This window comes from Rhinolophus hipposideros (assembly GCF_964194185.1).
Source record: "Rhinolophus hipposideros genome assembly, chromosome: 20".
Lineage (NCBI taxonomy): Eukaryota > Metazoa > Chordata > Mammalia > Chiroptera > Rhinolophidae > Rhinolophus > Rhinolophus hipposideros.
The window spans coordinates 23787781-23806312 of NC_138066.1; the positions used below are offsets into that span (position 1 = coordinate 23787781).

The 18532-nt window shown below is 33.7% G+C and overlaps 1 protein-coding gene across 18 annotated transcripts in view; it reads left to right on the forward strand.

The window, feature by feature from the left end:
- BCAS3 (BCAS3 microtubule associated cell migration factor) overlaps positions 1-18532 on the forward strand; it is a 568714-nt gene that overhangs the window by 218657 nt on the left and 331525 nt on the right. For 17 of the 18 annotated variants that reach the window (XM_081029000.1, XM_081029006.1, XM_081029003.1 and 14 more), the window contains one exon: positions 4105-4238. The exons of the other annotated variant lie outside the window; for it this stretch is intronic. In XM_081029000.1, coding sequence (XP_080885126.1) covers positions 4105-4238 — 134 coding nt within the window. The remainder of the gene's footprint in view (positions 1-4104; positions 4239-18532) is intronic. 18 annotated transcript variants of the gene reach the window in all.

Here is an 18532-nt window from a genome sequence, read left to right on the forward strand (position 1 = left end):
AGGTGGAATCAAAAACGTAGTAGTGGAATTGTGATAATTCAAACTTGCTATCACTCAGCAAAAAGTAGGAGAACTGAAGAAATACTGTCTACAAAAGGACAACAAAGCATTCATGCCCAACTTTAGAAATTTGTTGTTTGAACAACAACAATATAGAAAGCATATAAAGTATGTGAATGACATCATGACCATAGCTAGATGCAGTGTTATAAAAGCTGGGAGGTAATGTTATATAAGCTGTTACAGATTTGAACTAGATCTTAATAAATAACACTTTCTATCATTTAAAATGTATTCTCTTGGAAATAGCCAGGACACTGGCATCTAGTATCGTATTTTTTAAATTTAATATAGTGAATATGGCTGAACTTTACGTTAGCCACATAAATAGCAAACTCAGATATACTTCATCTTTCCATTTAAATGGCTACTTTATCTTCCCACAGGTGCTTAATATTCTTATCTTTTCTTTCAACAAAGAACAGTTTTAAGAGTTAAAAAATATAATTCCACGTTTGGAATAGCAGAGTAAGCTAATAAGCTATTATTCCCACAGAAAACAGATATAAATTCTGGACAAAATATGAACAAACACAAATTTATTTATTCATATTTATTATAATGATAATAATAATAATAATTATTATTTTTAAGGAGGGCGCAACTCACTGTGGCCCATGAGGAGATTGAACTGGCAACCTTGGTGTTATCAGCACTATGCTCTAACCACCTGAGCTAACTGGCCACCCCAACAAACACAAATTTAGATATGTGTATTATAATCCCTGGAAAAGCTAATAAAAACTTAGCATAAAGAGATCTATCCAAAAACCAATAGATAAAATAAAACTGGATATTAAAAATACTGAAAGGAAAGAAACAAGAACAGAAAACAAAACCCAAGAGAAAATCAGGAAATAAAAAAACAATAAAATGATAGATAAAAATTTAACCCTACCAGTAAGTTATACTGAATGTGAATGAACTACAGACACCAATTAAAAGTCTGGGTTTGAATAAAAAGGAAAAACTAGACTCCAATTGTGATCTAAAACAATATCATTTAAAAGACAATTATATTGATGATAAAAGTAAACAAATGGAAAAATATATACCATGCATACATGAATCAAAACAAAGCTGGAGTGATTATCGATACTAGAAAATGTAGACTTCAGAACAGGGGAAATACCAGAGTTAAAATGGGAGATTATGATAAAAGAGGTAATTCAACAAGAAGTCATAACAATCCTAAATGTGTGCGAACCTGAAAAAAAAAAAGGTCTAAAATGAATGGAGCATATACGTATAAGTGAAAAAGAAAAAAACAGAACCACAAATATACATGGAGATGTAAACTTCTACCCAGTAATAGAGTAAGCATATTGAACATCCAAACAACACTATTACTTGAATGAATTGACATTTATAGAACGCTCTATGTGTTCCAGTGCACATGGAACCAGTTACCAATTCTGGCATCATCTCCTGAGACATAAAACACATTTTAACTAACTTCTTATCATAACAGAATTAAACTTGAGATCAGTATATGAAAGATACCTGGAAAATACCCAAATATTTGGAAACTAAACAGCATAGCTTTAAATATACCATGAATAAAAGAGGATGTCTTTAGAAAACATTTAGAACTGAATGTAAAAGAAAATGTGGCATATTAAAACTTGTGGAATGTATCTAAAGCAGGCTTACAGGGAAATTTATACCAATATACGCTTACTCTGAAAAAGAATAAAGTTCCTGAAGCACTAATCTAAGCTTCTACCTTAAGAAACTTGAGAAAAGAAAGCAAATAAAACTAAAGCAAGGAGAATGAAGGAAATAGTAGCAGAAGATAGTAATAGCAGAAGAAAGACAGTAGGAGACATTTATGAAATTTAAAAGAGAAAATTAATAACACTAAAATACAGGGTTTTTTGAAACAATTTAGATAGACTAACCAAGAAAAAAAGGAGAAGATGCAAATTTGTAACATCTCAAATGAAACAGTGGGCATTGCCAAAGACCCTACAGATATTAATAGGTACCATTTCTTTGAATTACGGAAAGTAATTCACCAAAGAAGAATTTTTAAATTAAAAAATATTTTTTTAATTAACAAAATTTAAATTAAAAATAAATTACATTAAAATGATTTAAAATCTTCAAAAAAAGGCCCACATAGTTTTATTAACAAATTCTACCAAATATTTTAGAAACAGAATAAGTTTTCCCCAATCATTTCTAGAAAATAAGAATATGAGGAACATTTCACACCAGAGATACCAAAAACAGGCAAACACATTATTAGAAAAGAAATCTACAAACCTGTATTTCAGGAATGCAGTCATGAAAATATTCAACAAACTATTAGCTAATTTAATCCAGCAGCATATCAGAAAGGATTTTGGCCAAGTAGAGCTTATCCAGGAATGCAAGGGTTGTGCAACATTTGATAATCTTTAATTATTGAAATTCATCATATTAATTGACTAAAGAGAAAAACCACATAATTATTTCACAGGTGCAGAAAAACATGGAACAAAATCCAACATTCATTAATTATAAAAATTCTCAGAAAATTAGGGAGTAGAAAGGAACGTCCTTAACGTGATAGAGAGCATTTAAAAAAAACTTAACCTAATGTCATAGTTAAAGATTAACTGCTTTCTCCTAAAACTGGGAACAAAGCATAAATATTGCTTCTCACCACTCCTGTTTACCTCCCCAAATATAGTAAGGCAAGAAAAAGAAAGAAAAGGCATGTAGTTTGGAAAGGGGAAAACATACAATCATGTATGATTGTAAAGAAAATTCCATGTAATCTACAAGTACATAAAAACTCCTAGAACTGGCAGAATGTGCAGTCAACATAAAAACTGTCAATTAGATCTCTGTATACCAGCACGGAAAAGTTAATAATTGAAATAAAATAAAGAGTACCATTTATAATAGCTGTAAGAAAATATAATTTATGTGCTGAACAAGAAGTAAAAAGTCAAAGAAGACAATTCAAAAAATATGATGTGTTCATAGATCAGAATATTGAATATTATTAAGATGTCCATTATTCCAAATGGATTTATAGGCAATACACTCCCCAAAAATCCTAGGAATTTTTTTTTTTTTTGGTAGCAATCAAAAGTCCGATTCTGTGTTTGAAAAGGGAAAGGAATTGGAGTAGCCAGAATAATGTTGGAAAAGATCAGAAAAGGAGGACTCACTTTAGTTATTTCAAAATTTCCTATGAAATTACAGTAATCAAGAAAGTATAGTATTAAGGAATATTTAAGTACAGAAATCAATGGAATAGAATTATACTTCTAAAAAAATGTATGGAAATATAGCCAGTTGGTCTGTGGCAAAGGATAACGAATGAAGAATTCAATGGATAAAGAATAGTCTTCAGGAAATCTTGCTGGAACAATTGGATATCATTTGCAAAAAAGTTAATTTAATACCTCACATTTTATATAAAAATTAACTCAAAATGGATGATAGACCTAAATGTAAAGTATAGAACTTTGACAAGGAAACAGAAAATTTTTATGATTTGGATTAGGCAAAGACTTCTAAGTTGTGACATCTCATCAAAATTAAAAACTCACTCTGAAAGATACTGTAAGCATTTCAATAAATATTATGCCAGGGTAGATTGTTTTGTACATGTGAAACTATTAGGTTGGTGCAAAAGCAATTGCGGTTTAACAGGTTAAAAATAATTACAAAAACTGCAATTACTTTTGTACCAACCTAACCAAAAAAAAAAAAAAAAAAAGGTTGCTGATGATCTAAAAAAAAAAAATGCTTGTGAATTCTCTCTAAGGTTAGACACATCAAACTTTATTCTACTAGTCATACGGGAGCATCATAAAACCTTTACATCTAGGATTCTCACTATTGTATGCTGATGAGGCCTTAAGTTTTTGTATTCACATAGGAAAAAGGTACTGTGTTCTAACGTTTTTATTGTGGGACCCTTCTTATATCTTTGGTGATATTTTTTCCTTTGATACTATTTTAAAGCATGATGAGTACTATGTGAAAATATGTCATCCACATACATAATTGTTTATTTTCACCTTTCTTTGGTATGTCCTTCAGGAATGCTTCTAGTCACAACAGACACCCTTGGCCATGACTTTCACGTGTTCCAAATTCTGACTCATCCTTGGTCTTCATCACAAAGTGCTGTCCATCACCTGTATACTCTTCACAGGGGAGAAACTGAAGCCAAAGTAAGTTGTATATTTTTCAGAAGGTGTTTGCTTTGTGTAATATGACATCTAATCTAGCTGGTTATTTATATCATATTGGAGCTTAATGAGAAAGTAGTGTTGTTGGTGATAAAGTGGCCAGATAATTAAGAGAAAAAGTATTTCCCCTATTTTGACCCAATAAATACATAAGCATTAGGTGGACAACCCAATGAATATTAAGGCAAAATTCCATTTAATACCTCGTAATACCTTTTCTTGCTCCAGAGAAAACGTTGTTATCAATTTGATATCCATCTCTCCAGACCTTTTTCTAGGCATTTTGATTCTATGTGCATGCATACATATATACATACACAGACGTACACATGTACAAACATACATATCCACATATACACAAAATAATTGAGTTTTATAGTGTATATAATTATATGGATATTATTCATTGGTATACTGGAGCCAGTTCACAGTGACTAATGAGAATCAGTTACACACATCTGTCCCTAACTCTGGATGTAGTGACATTACATGGGTAGTGTGAAATCATCCACAGTTGGTGTGTTTACATAATGGAAATTAGCAAACCCTACGCATCACAGCATTTTTTTTCCCTTGGAGAGAGAGCTTAACATTTCCCAGCATGCCACTGTGCATACACGCGTGAGGGTGTTCATACACACAAACGTACACATCTGCATATAATTTACTGAGAATTTGTATTAGGCATCATGCTAACCGCTTTACATGTATATAATATTCTTAATATCACTTGGTAGATACTGAGATATGATCTTAATAGCCTAAAATACCAAATAATCTTTTGTTTCACAGAGCCTGTGTTTATGTATTTACCAGTTTACTACATTGTTCTGAGAGATAACTCATTGACCCAACACCATCTGTTGACTAATCCATCCTTTCCCAATAGTGTAAAATGCTGTTTGTCATGAATTTCTGTGAAAAATATCTAAATAGAATGAAACATCTTAAATATGTACAAACCCATGATGTGTTTATAGTGATACTTAAAAAGGAAGCATTGGGCATTACTGTAAGGTTTCTTGTGTACTAACCATTCTGAAAATTGATAACTAAAGGGAAGGTATCTAGCAGTTACCTTTTTTGTATCAATTTAACAAGATAATGAAATAGTTGGTGAGGAAATGTTTTTCTTTTTCTTTTTTTTCCCCAAAGATTTTTTAATTGGGGAAGGAGAACAGGACTTTATTGGGGAACAGTGTGTACTTCCAGGACTTTTTTCCAAGTCAAGTTGTTGTCCTTTCAATCTTAGTTGTGGAGGGTGCCGTTCACCTTCAAGTTGTTGTCCTTTCAGTCTTAGTTGTGGAGGGCGCAGCTTAGCTCCAGGTCCAGTTGCCATTGCTAGTTGCAGGGGGCACAGCCCACCATCCCTTGAGGGACTCGAGTTGTTGAACTGACAACCTGGTGGTTGAGAGCCCACTGGCCCATGTGGGAATCGAACTGGCAGCCTTCGGAGTTAGAAGCACGGAGCCCCAACCGCCTGAGCCACCGGGCCAGCCCTGGGAATGTTTTTGTTTATTGAAGAATTCCAGCTTAAAAAAAAGTTAGAATGTAGACTTATTCTGGTGATCATTTTATAATATATACTATGTAAATATCGACCCATCATGTTGTACACTTGAAACTAATATAATGGTGCATGTCAGTTATATCTCAATTGAAACGAGGGTTGTGAATTTAAGAATTCACTATGTTGCTATCCCTGGTGAAACAATGAGTCTAGGCAATAATCATCTGTGTTTGGTTGTAGCTGATGAGTCTTAACATTACCAAAGTGGAACATCAGTTATCATTTGCTTTGCGATAAGATGCAATAGGATGTGTACAACATCATTTATGAAATATGCTGCTCAGCCCTCTGAATTGTACATACAGACCCTAGATATAATTGCACTTTAAACAAAATACGGAGACTGAGGGACAAGTGAAATAATACCATGAGAATGCAACTAGCCAAATCCAAAATGTGGGAAGTTCTTCATTACAAACATGACCCAGTTTTAACAACAAATAATCATAATGGGAAAATAAAAGTGGGTGTGTGGCAGAGGTTAAAAGTAATTTTAGAGAATATTATCTAAATACTAAGTGAAGACCTTGTTTGAATCCTGTCTCATGCAAATCAAGTAGTATAAAAATGTATTTTTTCATACAAATAGTGAGATTTGAACATTTGCCTTAGTAGATACTATTAAAGAATTTAATGTCCTTATTTTCTTGTGATACATACAAAAGTATTTGCAGATCTGTAGAATGTTCTTTAAAATACTCTAACAGTAAGAGAGTGTCAGATAAAAGCACAAATAAATGACAAGAGAAAACAGTTTTATTGATTACAAGAGCCTTAAGAGGCATAAACTAAATGCAATTTGTGAACTTTTTTTGGAGCCTGATTTAAACAAAATGTAAAGAGATTTTTTTGAGACAGTTGGCGAAAATAGACCTTGAACTGGGTATTATCTGATGTTAATCAGCTAATTTTGCTGGGTCAGCAATAGTGAGTTTGTTTTTTAAGTCTTTATCTGTCAGACATATATCCTAAGTCATAGTGAAATAGTTACAGGTAAAATAATAGGATATCTCTAATCTGCTTTTAAATATTCTGGCAAAACAAAACAAACCAAGAGATAGAGTAAACAAGATTTGCAAAGTGATAATAATTATTGAAGCTGTGTAATGTAGATATTGATGGTTCATTATAACAGTCTATACTTGATGTATGTTTGGAAATTTCTCTAATAGAAAGTAATATTAAAACAATACCTTTCACCAATATTATGCTATTTTATTTACTTTAGCTTTATAACAAGACATAATGGTCAATTTCAAAAACTTTCCCAGCTATTCTTGGGCATTTTCTTACTGAGATGCATTTTAAGAGTAACCTTATTGAGTTATATAAGGAATCTTCTGCAGTTTTTTATTTGGATTGCATTGAAATTACATTTTAATATTGTTAGAAATCACATGTTTACAGTATAGAAATTTGGCATCTAGGAATTATGTTTTAAAATTAGTTATTGCTGTTATAGGATGAAACTTTTGTTTTGTATCGAATTTGTATCTTTCTGCTTTCCTAGACTCTATTGTATGATCAAATGGCTTTTCAGTAAATTTCCTTAGATTTTGTACGTACAACATATTTTCTGATCATGATAATTTTTGACTTTTTTCAGTTCTTTTTCCTTATTACATTGGCTAGGAATTCTAAAACTATGTGTAACTATATTAGTGATGGCTATAGTCTTTTTTCTTTATTAGTAATACCTTCTTTTGTTTACTTGCCTGTTTTGGTCTATTTTTAGCATCTTTTTATGCCAATACCACACTGTTTCGATTACTGTAGCTTTGTAATATAGCTTGAAATTAGGAAGTGTGATGCCTCCAATCTACTTTCTCAAGATTGCTTTGACTACTCGAGGTCTTTTGTGATTTCATGCAAATTTTAGGAATGTATATTCTATTTCTGTGAAAAATGTTAATAGAATTTTGATAGGGATTGCACTGAATCTGTGGATTGCTTTGGGTATTTTGAATGTTTTAACAATATTAATTCTTCCAGTCCATGAGCATGGAATATCTTTTGTTTGTATCTTCAATTTCTTTCATCTGTGTCTTACAGTTTTCCTTGGTTAAACTTTCCCAGGTGTTTTATTCTTTTCAATGCAATTGCAAATTGGATTGTTTTCTTAATTTTTCTTTCTGATAGTTCATTATTATTGCAAAGAAATACAACTGATTTTGGTATGTTTGCTTTTGTATCCCACTACTTTCCCGAATTTGTTTATTCTAATAGTTTTTGGTGGAGTTTTTAGGGTTTTCTATCATGTCATCTTCAAATAGAGACAGTTTTATTTCTTCCTTCCCAATTTGTGTGCCTTTATTTTCTTTGTCTTGCCTAATTGCTCTGGCTAGGACTTCCAGTACTATGTTTAATAAATGAGGCAAGAGTGGATATCCTTGTCTTGTTCCTGATCTTAGTGGAAAAGCTTGCTGCTTTTCACCATTGAGTGTTATGTTAGCTGTTGTCTTATCTGGCCTTTGTTATACTGGGGTATATTCCCTCTATACAGACTTTGTTGAGAGTTTTTTTTTTTTAATAATGAATGGATGTTGAATTTTTTCAGATTATTATTCTGTATCGAGATGATCATAGATTTTTATCTTTCCTTTTGTTAATGTGGTATGGATCTCAGTCAGCACCTAGCTGCAGGTGGATTGAAACCTAGACCCTCAGGCAGCAGCTTTTAAAGTACGTAAATATACTCGTTTTATGTGAGCCCTGGAGACAGGCATTTCAGTCTACTGCCTCTGTGCTGTGCCCTGCGTGGATAGTGAGTTAAGAAGTAATTTTAAACTATGGTAAATATTCCATTCCTCATCAAACTTTGTATTATTTCTTTTATTTATGTATATCATTTGGCTTAATAGATTCCTATTTTATTCAATGTGCTGTATCATTCAATCATTATTTTAATGCTCAAAATGTCCCACATTTGGTTAGTTGAAGCCTATTTATTAACTTGGCATCTGTGTCCTTTGACATATCTCTATTATTCTTTGACAATGTCCTTACTTTTTGGCATAACCAACTTGCTGACTGTCATATTTGGTTACTATTTGTTTTTGTTCCTATTGTATGGAAGTTTTCAATTAGATGAGCATTTTAGGTAAAGATTTAATATTTCCTTATGTTGCTTGGCGCGTATATACTCTGAGTTTCCTTCTTAACTCTAGTTTTATAATCCCTGTTCTATCCTCACTAGTCACTGGTATGCTCTACCTCAGCTATAATCAGAGAATTAGAATATTTTAAGCACTTAGACTGATTTTTTTTTTTACTTACACCTATTTTTGACACCTCTTTTGCATTAACATTCTTTTTCATTTTATTTTATCTACACATCCAACCTGGAAATAGAGATCATGCTTAAGCTTCTTCATATCTCTCATCCTTAGAACAGTGCCCTGCACATGGATAAATGTTTATAGGTACAAATGTTTGATACTGTCAATGCTGTTCCTATTTCACAGATAGGAAAACCAAATAGAAATTATTAAAATTACTTTGTTCTGTTACCTTGTAACTTAGGAGCTTGGGAATTTCTGAACACCAAATATCAAGATCTAAGGAAACTCAGTGAATGACCATAAAATTAATTTTATAAGCTTCTATTGAAAATCATTTTGAATGACATAGAGAATTCAACACTGATGATAAAATCTATATGGCATGTGATCTGTCTATCAGGCTTTGAGTACTTCAAAAATCATGTCATTCTGGATTCTTCCAAGAACTCTGAGGATACTTTAATCAGGCAAGGGGGAAAAAAAATCAAATATGTGGATCTAATTATGTTGGATTAAGTTGTTTTGTGATCTATGACTTGGGATATCCTCTGCATCTGACAGTAATTTTCCTCATATAGCACATATGTAGTTAGAAAAATATTCCTAGTTTCCAACTGTAAAGTCATATGTTGTAAAACCTTACAGTATTTTGTTAATACACTTCCGTGATGTCTTACTCAAGCGGACACAAGTCAGTTTGTACTTGGCATGCTAATTTTGATAAATGATAAACTTGGTTTTGAAACATCTGCACATCAAGTAAGTGTTACTTTTACTTTATCAGAGCGGTGCTGCAAAATGATATGATTAACATGTTTAATTCTCAAGGAGAAAAGAATCTAGGTATTTAACATTATTACTTGATAGTATTTGGTTGTCAGTTAAGATAAAAAAAATTTAGTATGAGTGTGTCCCACATACTGCCTACTTACACTGGAATTCTAATTCTACTGGACTTTCTGTATTTTTATTTGCTAAACATGGCAATTAGGTGCATTACTCTATGATCCTGATTTTTGTCAGTTCCCCCCCCCCAAGATATTAGCTTTATTGAGATGTAATCCTTATAATATAAAATTCATTGTAGCACAAGTACATCCATAGACAATATGTAAACATATGGGCATGGTTCGACCACAGTTACAGCAACCTCTCAATTAAATCAGAGGTTACAGCTTTCCATTATCCTACCATATTTATTGGTTCTTACATTTGTCCCTCCAGAGTTTTTGTTGGGATTTTACAGCTGCTGCTGGGTAGTGGATACCATCCATCACCTTCTATCGGATCCAAGCCATCAGTGAATGAGGCATTTAAAGGCAGCTCTGTGAAATCAGGTGCTATTGAGCCAGTGGCATTACTTCAGGCAGTGGAGCTAGGTGATAAGTACCTGTAAAAACAAGATGCTGCTAGGGCCGGGCTGGAACATATTCTGGAACATACCATTTCCACTTGACTAGCAGGCCCTGTTGGGGCTTCCCACCATGTTTATCATTGAATTTGTGTTGATACATCCCAGTGTGCGTCTGGAAAATCACAAAACCTCCATGGGTCAGTTGTTTAGTTGCAAGAACTTGGTAGCCAGTCAGTAGCTGCCCTGTCAAAAGGGAGTGTACTTGGTTGTTGGATCAGGCAGATGGCGGTGTTGTACTGGGCTAACACCTCTGAGTACTTCAGCAGCCATTAATTCTTCACCTTAACTTTTTACTACTGGGGTTATGTTGTTTCTATTGTGCAACATGGGAAGGAACTGGAAGCCTCGTTAGTGGTCAGTTGTGTACTTGTCCCACAGTCTGCAGGGCAGAGAATACCCTCTGATACAAGCATGCAAGTACAATCAGTTAAGTCATTAATACCAATTATATATTCATCAACACGAGCTATCATAATAGTGCACGGACAACATCACTTTAGCTTCTCTTCCCTACCGTGAACTTTGCTTACACCTCATACTGGGTGTATGAGGGTATTTTTCCTCCTATGAAGACGTGGACTAATGTGTGTAACGTGCGCATGCCAGTTGTTCCAATGACAACTGCCAGGTGGTCACAGTGTCTCTTCTCTTGGTGGCAGGGGAGGCTAGGCTGAAGATACCGTGGAGACAGACAAGAGCGTTGGCCTTTTTTTCTCACTTGGCCATGTGTCGGGTCCAGTGCTGGTACCACTTATTTCTTCATGGGCAGTGGTACTGTTGCCAATGTCCAATGAGTTTCCAGGCAAAACAACAACATCCCCTTTCTCTCTGTCCCCTTTCCCAATACTACCAGCCAAGTTTCACCCTTCAGTCCTTGGAATTTTGGGCCACCCCTCATCGTCGGTTCCACTGACGTTCAGGCTGCAGCAGGAGCCAGCTACATTAGCACTGCTGGGTCTGTGTTTGCAAGCCATCACATTCACGTTTCTTCAGTTCAGGTTTTTATTGAAGTAATTATAGATTCATATGTACTTAGAAGAAATAGTACTAAGAGATCCCGTCTACACTTTACCCAGTTTATCCCAATGGTAACATTTTACCAAACTAGAGTATGTCACAACCAAGATAGTAACATTGGTACAACCCACTGATCTTTTTTAGATTTTACTAGATTTACTTGTACGTGTGTGTGTGTGTGTGTGTGTGTGTGTGTGTGTGTGTGTGTAGGGCCATACAGTTTAATCACAGTATACTCATGTAGGTTTGTGTATCTACCACCACAATCAAGATACTGAACAGTTTCCTCAAGTTACCCTTTTATAAGTAGACCTGACTCTTACAGTTTGCATAACATTCACCTGCATTATCTACAGTTTTGCACCATTATAAACATATTATGAATGTGAACATAGTTTTCATTTTTTGAATTTCTGACACCTAGAAGAGTGTAAAACATATAAAAGGCCTTCCATAAATATTTTTTGAATAAATAAATAAGTATGAAGAATTGATTTGTGTAGGGAGTAAGCAGATGGGATAGAGGGTATGGGTAGATCATTGGTCTTTATCGTTTCCAGTCTAAGTAACTTATTCCCAAGCAAACTTTTATTGTCATTAACGTTGTTGCAATAGAGTTACCATATTTTTTTAGAGTCACAGCATTTTTCATGAAAATGTGTTTATTAATTTTGAAGGAAAAAAAATGATTGAAGTATTGTGTTGAGAATGCCTCTAGAACTTGTATATTATTTCTTGTGCAAGTAGCTTCTTTTTCTGTATTTTCCTGAAAATTTTCATTAAAGAACTTCATCTGATGGCTTGGATCTTGACTAGTTTAAAAAAATGTTTTTTTATTTTTCAATTATCTTTGACATACGATATTATATTAGTTTCAGGTGTACAACGTAGTGATTAGACATTTATATAACTTACAAAGGGATCACCTCAATAAGTATAGTACCCATCTGATAACATACATAGTTATTACAATATTATTGATTATATTCCCTATGTTGTACTTTATATCCCCATGACTTTTTATAACTGCCAATTTGTATGTCTTAATCCCTTCCCCCTTTTTACCCATCTTCCCAACCCCTCTCCCATCTGGCAACCATCAGTTTGTTCTCTGTATTTATGAGTTTGTTTTGTTTGTTCATTTATTTTGTTTTTAGATTCCACATATAAGTGAAATCATATGGTATTTGTCTTTCTAAATCTGACTTATTTCAGTTAGCATAATACCCCATAGGTCCATCCATGTTGTCACAAATGGCAAGGTTTCATTCTTTTTGATGGCTGAGTAATATTCTATTGTATATATGTATGCTATCTTTATCTGTTCTATCAATAGACACTTAGATTGCTCCCATATCTTGGCTGTTATAAATAATGCTGTGACATGGGACTTCCATTTATGGTTTTTTTTTTTTTTTTTTTTTTTTTTTTTTTTTGTTGAGAGCCCACTGGCCCATGTGGGAATCGAACCGGCAGCCTTCGGAGTTAAGAGCATGGAGCTCTAACCGCCTGAGCCACCAGGCCGGCCCTCCATTTATGGTTTTGATTGTCATTCTTACAGGCTTCTGAAAGTATAGGACCCTTGGATTTGAGACTTTTTATTCAAGTTCTCTCTGCTTTTGTTTTTCTTTCTTTCTTTTTTCTTCTTTTTTTAAAGAGACTTTGAAAAGGAATGGGTTTTTGAATTATTAGGCATGTATTTGGCTACAGGAACAAAATCACATTTAACAATGCTGTGAAATCAGGGTTTATTTTTCCAGGGTTCATATCATAAAAAGGATGCTGCTGGTTTGAGTACAGTTGCTCAACAATGTCTGTGACTTTTTTGTTCTTTCCCTCCTGATTGTTTTCTAATTGCCACTGCTCTGGGCATCATTTCTGAACTCAAGGCTATAAGATGGGGAGAAATGGCAGCATCAATGATGTTAATTCCTTTTGTCAGGGAAGTGGATACTTTCCCAGAATTCTGTGGTAGCGTCCTGCTTCGGTCTGACTGATTATAACTTTGTCAACACTTGCTGTAAGAGAGGCTGTACAAGCATGTAAGCAGAATCTGTGGTAGTGTCAGGTGAGGGAGTTAAGGTTGGAGATGGGTGTTTGATTTGACATTCACTAGTTCCTTCCATATAACCATCGCTACAGTCAAGATCTAGAACATTCTCATCATCCCAGAAAGTTTCCTTCTCCCCTTTTCAGTCAGATCCTCTGCCCCACTCATACCCTAGGCAATCATTGCCATTACTTCATTTAAAAAACTTTTTTTCAATTGCAGTTGACTTTTAATATTATATTAGTTTCAGGAGTTACTTCATTCTTTAAAAAAGTATCTACATAATTTCTGCAGGTTGGTATGGATTTAAGGGGACTGCCACGTCAGGTTACTTTATTATATTTTCCAGCTTCATTTTACAGATGTTAGGTCAGTAGCAGTATCATTATCTGAGTGTTTTAAAACTGCAGATTTCTTGGTCATGTCTCTCCCATTCCCTAAAACCTGAATCATAATTCTGAATGTGGGACCAAAGAATCTGCACTTCTTACAAATAATCGAGATGCTTATCACATTAAAGTTTGAGAATCTGTGTTTTAGATTTTAGGATAGTAAACTATCCCTACATTTTTATCACTGCTGTTAGTTAATTGGATTTGGGGTGAATTTGTGACATAAATTTAGAGCCTTGTAAGATGCTGATTTCTACATCTTAGATGCTTATGTGTAATAACACTTAATTCTAGAGTTCAAATACTCTTGTTTTATATGTAATTTGAATTCAACCTGTTTTGTGAATTAAACATACAGTATACATTTGGGTTTTTTTTTGTTTTGTTTTGATAACATTTTGGACATAATTGATGAAATCAATGAAATATTTAAAAATAGATAATTCAGATTACCAAAAATGTTTTTTATAAATTAGGATAAGTGCAATGTAGCTATAGTATGTTTTTTTACCCCTTGTTCTGCCTACCTCTTCCCTTACTCCAGTTCAAACCCGTCGTTTCTCAGTCTAGTTGTGTAGGACACAGCTCCCTGGCCCATGCTGGTATTATGAGCCTTTCGCTCCCTGGTCTGAGGCATTTGGTTGCCAGGGAGAGCTGTTGTTCACAATCTTAGCTGTAGAGGGTGCAGTTTACTGGCCCATCTGGGAATCAAACCGGCAACCTTGGAGTTAGGAGGCTGGCGATCCAACCATCTGAGACACCCAGCCCACTATAACATGTTTTAAGGGACAAATATGTTAGATTTCTAGGGGATTAATTGGTCTCCCATACCCAAATTTTACATCATTACAGTAAGAAAAAAGTGTCCAGTGTTAAAAATACGCCAAATGATACAGGAACCAGTTAAAGAACAATAAATTACATAACCTAATATATATTTGCAAAACATTTATGCACTACATATTTTTTTATTTGAATCTCATTAGTAAAGAATTTTGACATTTAAATTTAAATAAAAGTGAAAAATAGTGCTTTCAAAGCTCTAAATTGATGATAATGTCCTAATGAGGAATCTCTGACTACACTCATTGCTTGTTTTTTTTCTCTTTTTATGTCCCATTTTTATGCTGAGTGAAGGGAAACTTAATAAGAACATCTGGTTATACCTTTTACCCTTACTGTATTGAAGTCACTTGTTTAACCCAAACCCGGATGTGAAGTGCGCCAAGATGGGCACAGATAAAATGCTAGTGAAGGTTTCCTAGCCACTGCTTATCTTCCTGTGAGCGTAGGATAAGAGACATCCCTAAGAACTAAGGGGCAGTTAAATGAAACCACAAACTATAAACGAAGCTGTACAACTTCCCTTTCAGCAAACTAGCTAGTTAGTCCTTTCATTTTTTTAAATAACAGCTTTATCGAGACATAATACACATATATAAATTTCACCCTTTTGAAGTGTACAATGTAGTGGTTTTTAGTGTATTTACAGTTGTACGACGATCACTACTATCTTATTCCAGAACATTTTCATCACCCCAGAAAGAAACCTGGTACCCATTAGCAGCCACTCTTCATTATTCTCCCCCAGCCCTTAGCAATTGCTCATTTACTTTCTGTCTCTATGGATTTGCTTATCCTGTACATTTCATGTGGATGGAATCATGCAATATGTAGCCTTTTCTCTCTTCTATCATTTTTGTATAATGTTTCCAAATTTCACTCATGGTATAGCATGTGCATGAGAACTTTATTCTTTTCTATGGCTGAACAATATTCTCTTGTATGGCCATACCACAATTTGTCCATTCATTAGTTGATAGACATTTGGGTTGTTTCCACTTTTGAACTCTAAGGAATACTGCTATGAACATTAATGTACAGGCTTTTGTTTAAAATTATGTTTTCAGTTCTCTTGGGTATCTAGGAATGCAACTATTGGATTGTATGGTAAATCTCTAACTTTTAGAGGCATTTTCTAGGTGGCTTTACCATTTACATTCTCCCCAGCAGTGTGTGAGGGTTCCAGTTTCTTAACATCCTTTCGACCCTTGTTATTCTATGTCTTTTTGTTTATAGTTATTCTTTTCATTACGAAGTATGGTATCTCACTGTGGCTTTTATTTGCATTTTCCTAATGACAAATGACGTTGAGCATCTTTTCATGAGCTTACTGGTAATTTATCTATCTTCTTTGGAAAAATGTTCGCATCCTTTGCTTATTTTTTAATTGGATTATTTGTCTTTATGTTGTTGAGCTGAAAATACTTCTTTATATATTCTAGATGGTGGACCTTTATCAGATCTCTTATTTGCAAATATTTTTCTGTGAGTGTCTTTTTACTTTGTTGATAGTATACTTTGATGCACAAACGTTTTTAATTTTGAAGAACGACTTATCTCCTTTGTCTTTTGTTGCCTGTAGGTGGTTTGAATTAAGAGTTCAGTTAAGAGCCTAATGTAGTAACCTGGCAGAGATACGACATTAGTTTACTCTATATCAGTAGCAGTAACACAGACATTTGGGCAGAGTATGGATATATGTTATGATAATTACGATAATAATGGCATATATCTTTGTTCAGTGGTTATTAAGTGCTAAGCACTGTTCTAAGTGTTTTATATGTTAATTCATTAAACCTAAAATCCCATGAGATATGTATTATTATTGCCATTTTACAAATGAAGAACTAGAAGAAGACACAGAGTTGTTAACTAACTTTTTCATGGCCATATAGCTGGTAAGTATAAATATATTTACTATGTAAATCTACCTATAGGTAAAGCCTATAATGACAGGTAAAAACTTTATATGTGTTTTCACTATCTTTTATAATATTAAAGTTTAAAGATTATTTTACATTTCAAATTGGTTACTATTGTTATCTGATATAAAATTATACCTGTGTGGGTACATGCAAGTGTATATGTATCTACATTTGTAATTATGTGATATATAAAAATACATATATATATATATATATATATACATATATATATATATATATATATATATATATATATATATATATATAAATATATATATATATATATATATATATATATATATATATATAAACATACGAGTATGCACACATACCTATTCACCTGTGTATTAAGAGGTGTTTGGAAGAATGTCTTCCAAGATAATAAGAAATAGTTGTCTCTGGGTTGTGGGATGTGTGTGTGTGTGTTTAAACTAAAATGAATTTGTCCAATAATTATGTATTATTATTGAATTGAATATAGCTATATTCATCTTGAAGACAAAACAAAGCGTCTTCCTACTTTTGAATTTAGACATGTTCCTAGCTCATATCTTATATGGATTTCCCTTATGGAAAGGCTTTATGTACAGTTTTCCCTTTACACTATGGAGTGTTTTGTAAACTGTAAGACTGATATTTATTGACCTGAGGGTCCTACTATGTTTTTTGACCTTGACTTTAGATTTCCAAGGTTCTTTCTGGTTTAAAGTCTATTATGCCCCAACAAATCCATATTTACCACCTGATGATGGTATAAACCGGGTCAGCCAACCATGGTCCATGAGCTATGTGTAGCTCTCTGTCTGTTTTTAGACATCATACAAGCTAAGAATGGTTTTTATGGATGAGCATTGGAATCTATTTGATGATAATAATACTAGGTCAGAACTCCAAATAATCAAAAGACTATCTCCTATAAAATAAGATTCCATTCTTCTCCTTAGTAGACCTATATTACAAAATATTATGCTCAGTAAAAATTTTGTCACAATTTGTTTTTCTTTTTGTTTTATAAGTACCTACTTGATTTTGCTGCTTTGCCCTCAAAGCCTAAAATTTTATTATCTGGCCCTTTACAGAAAAAGTTTGCCAAAGCCTGTTCTAAAAGAAACTTGCACTTGTGTCATGTCCACATTGATTCTCTGCTTCACTTTAATAGCAGTTTGTCATCGAAATGGCCATGCAGTGTATCCCTCGCTGTTCAAATCTGCTTGGATCGGATCAGTTCCTGGGTTTAGGAGAGTGAATAGTCAGTGTTTTTTAAAAACAATTATCTAAATATGTTTACTTCCTAAATTTGAGAATAAGTGTTCGGATAGTACTTGTTTGGTACCTTCACTTGTTGAACTTCTTTTTATAACAATTGACCGATCTGTAACATGGTACTAATACTTAGTACTGTAGTGCTAAATCAGAGGTGCAACTCTCATATAGCTCTCCTGTTCTGTGGTGAGAAAATCTTAACTAGAAATGTTCCAAAATTGAAGTCCAAAAATCATACAGATGATATCTTTTTATTGTTAGTTTACTATTATGTATCTTCTTTCCTGTTTTTAATGCTGCATGAAAAACCACCCAACTGGTTGGATAATACCAACAGTTGTATCGTTTTGCATTTTGTGGGTAGACGACTTGTTATCTTCCGTAATGTTGTTTAAAGGATTAAACTTTCTCTAGTCTCTTGACAGCTAGTATATTTAGCAACCCTTCTCTGCTCATTTATGTATCCTGATGTGTCTTCAAGGTCATAGAGCAGAACCAGTGCTCTAATAGCAGTTTTCTAA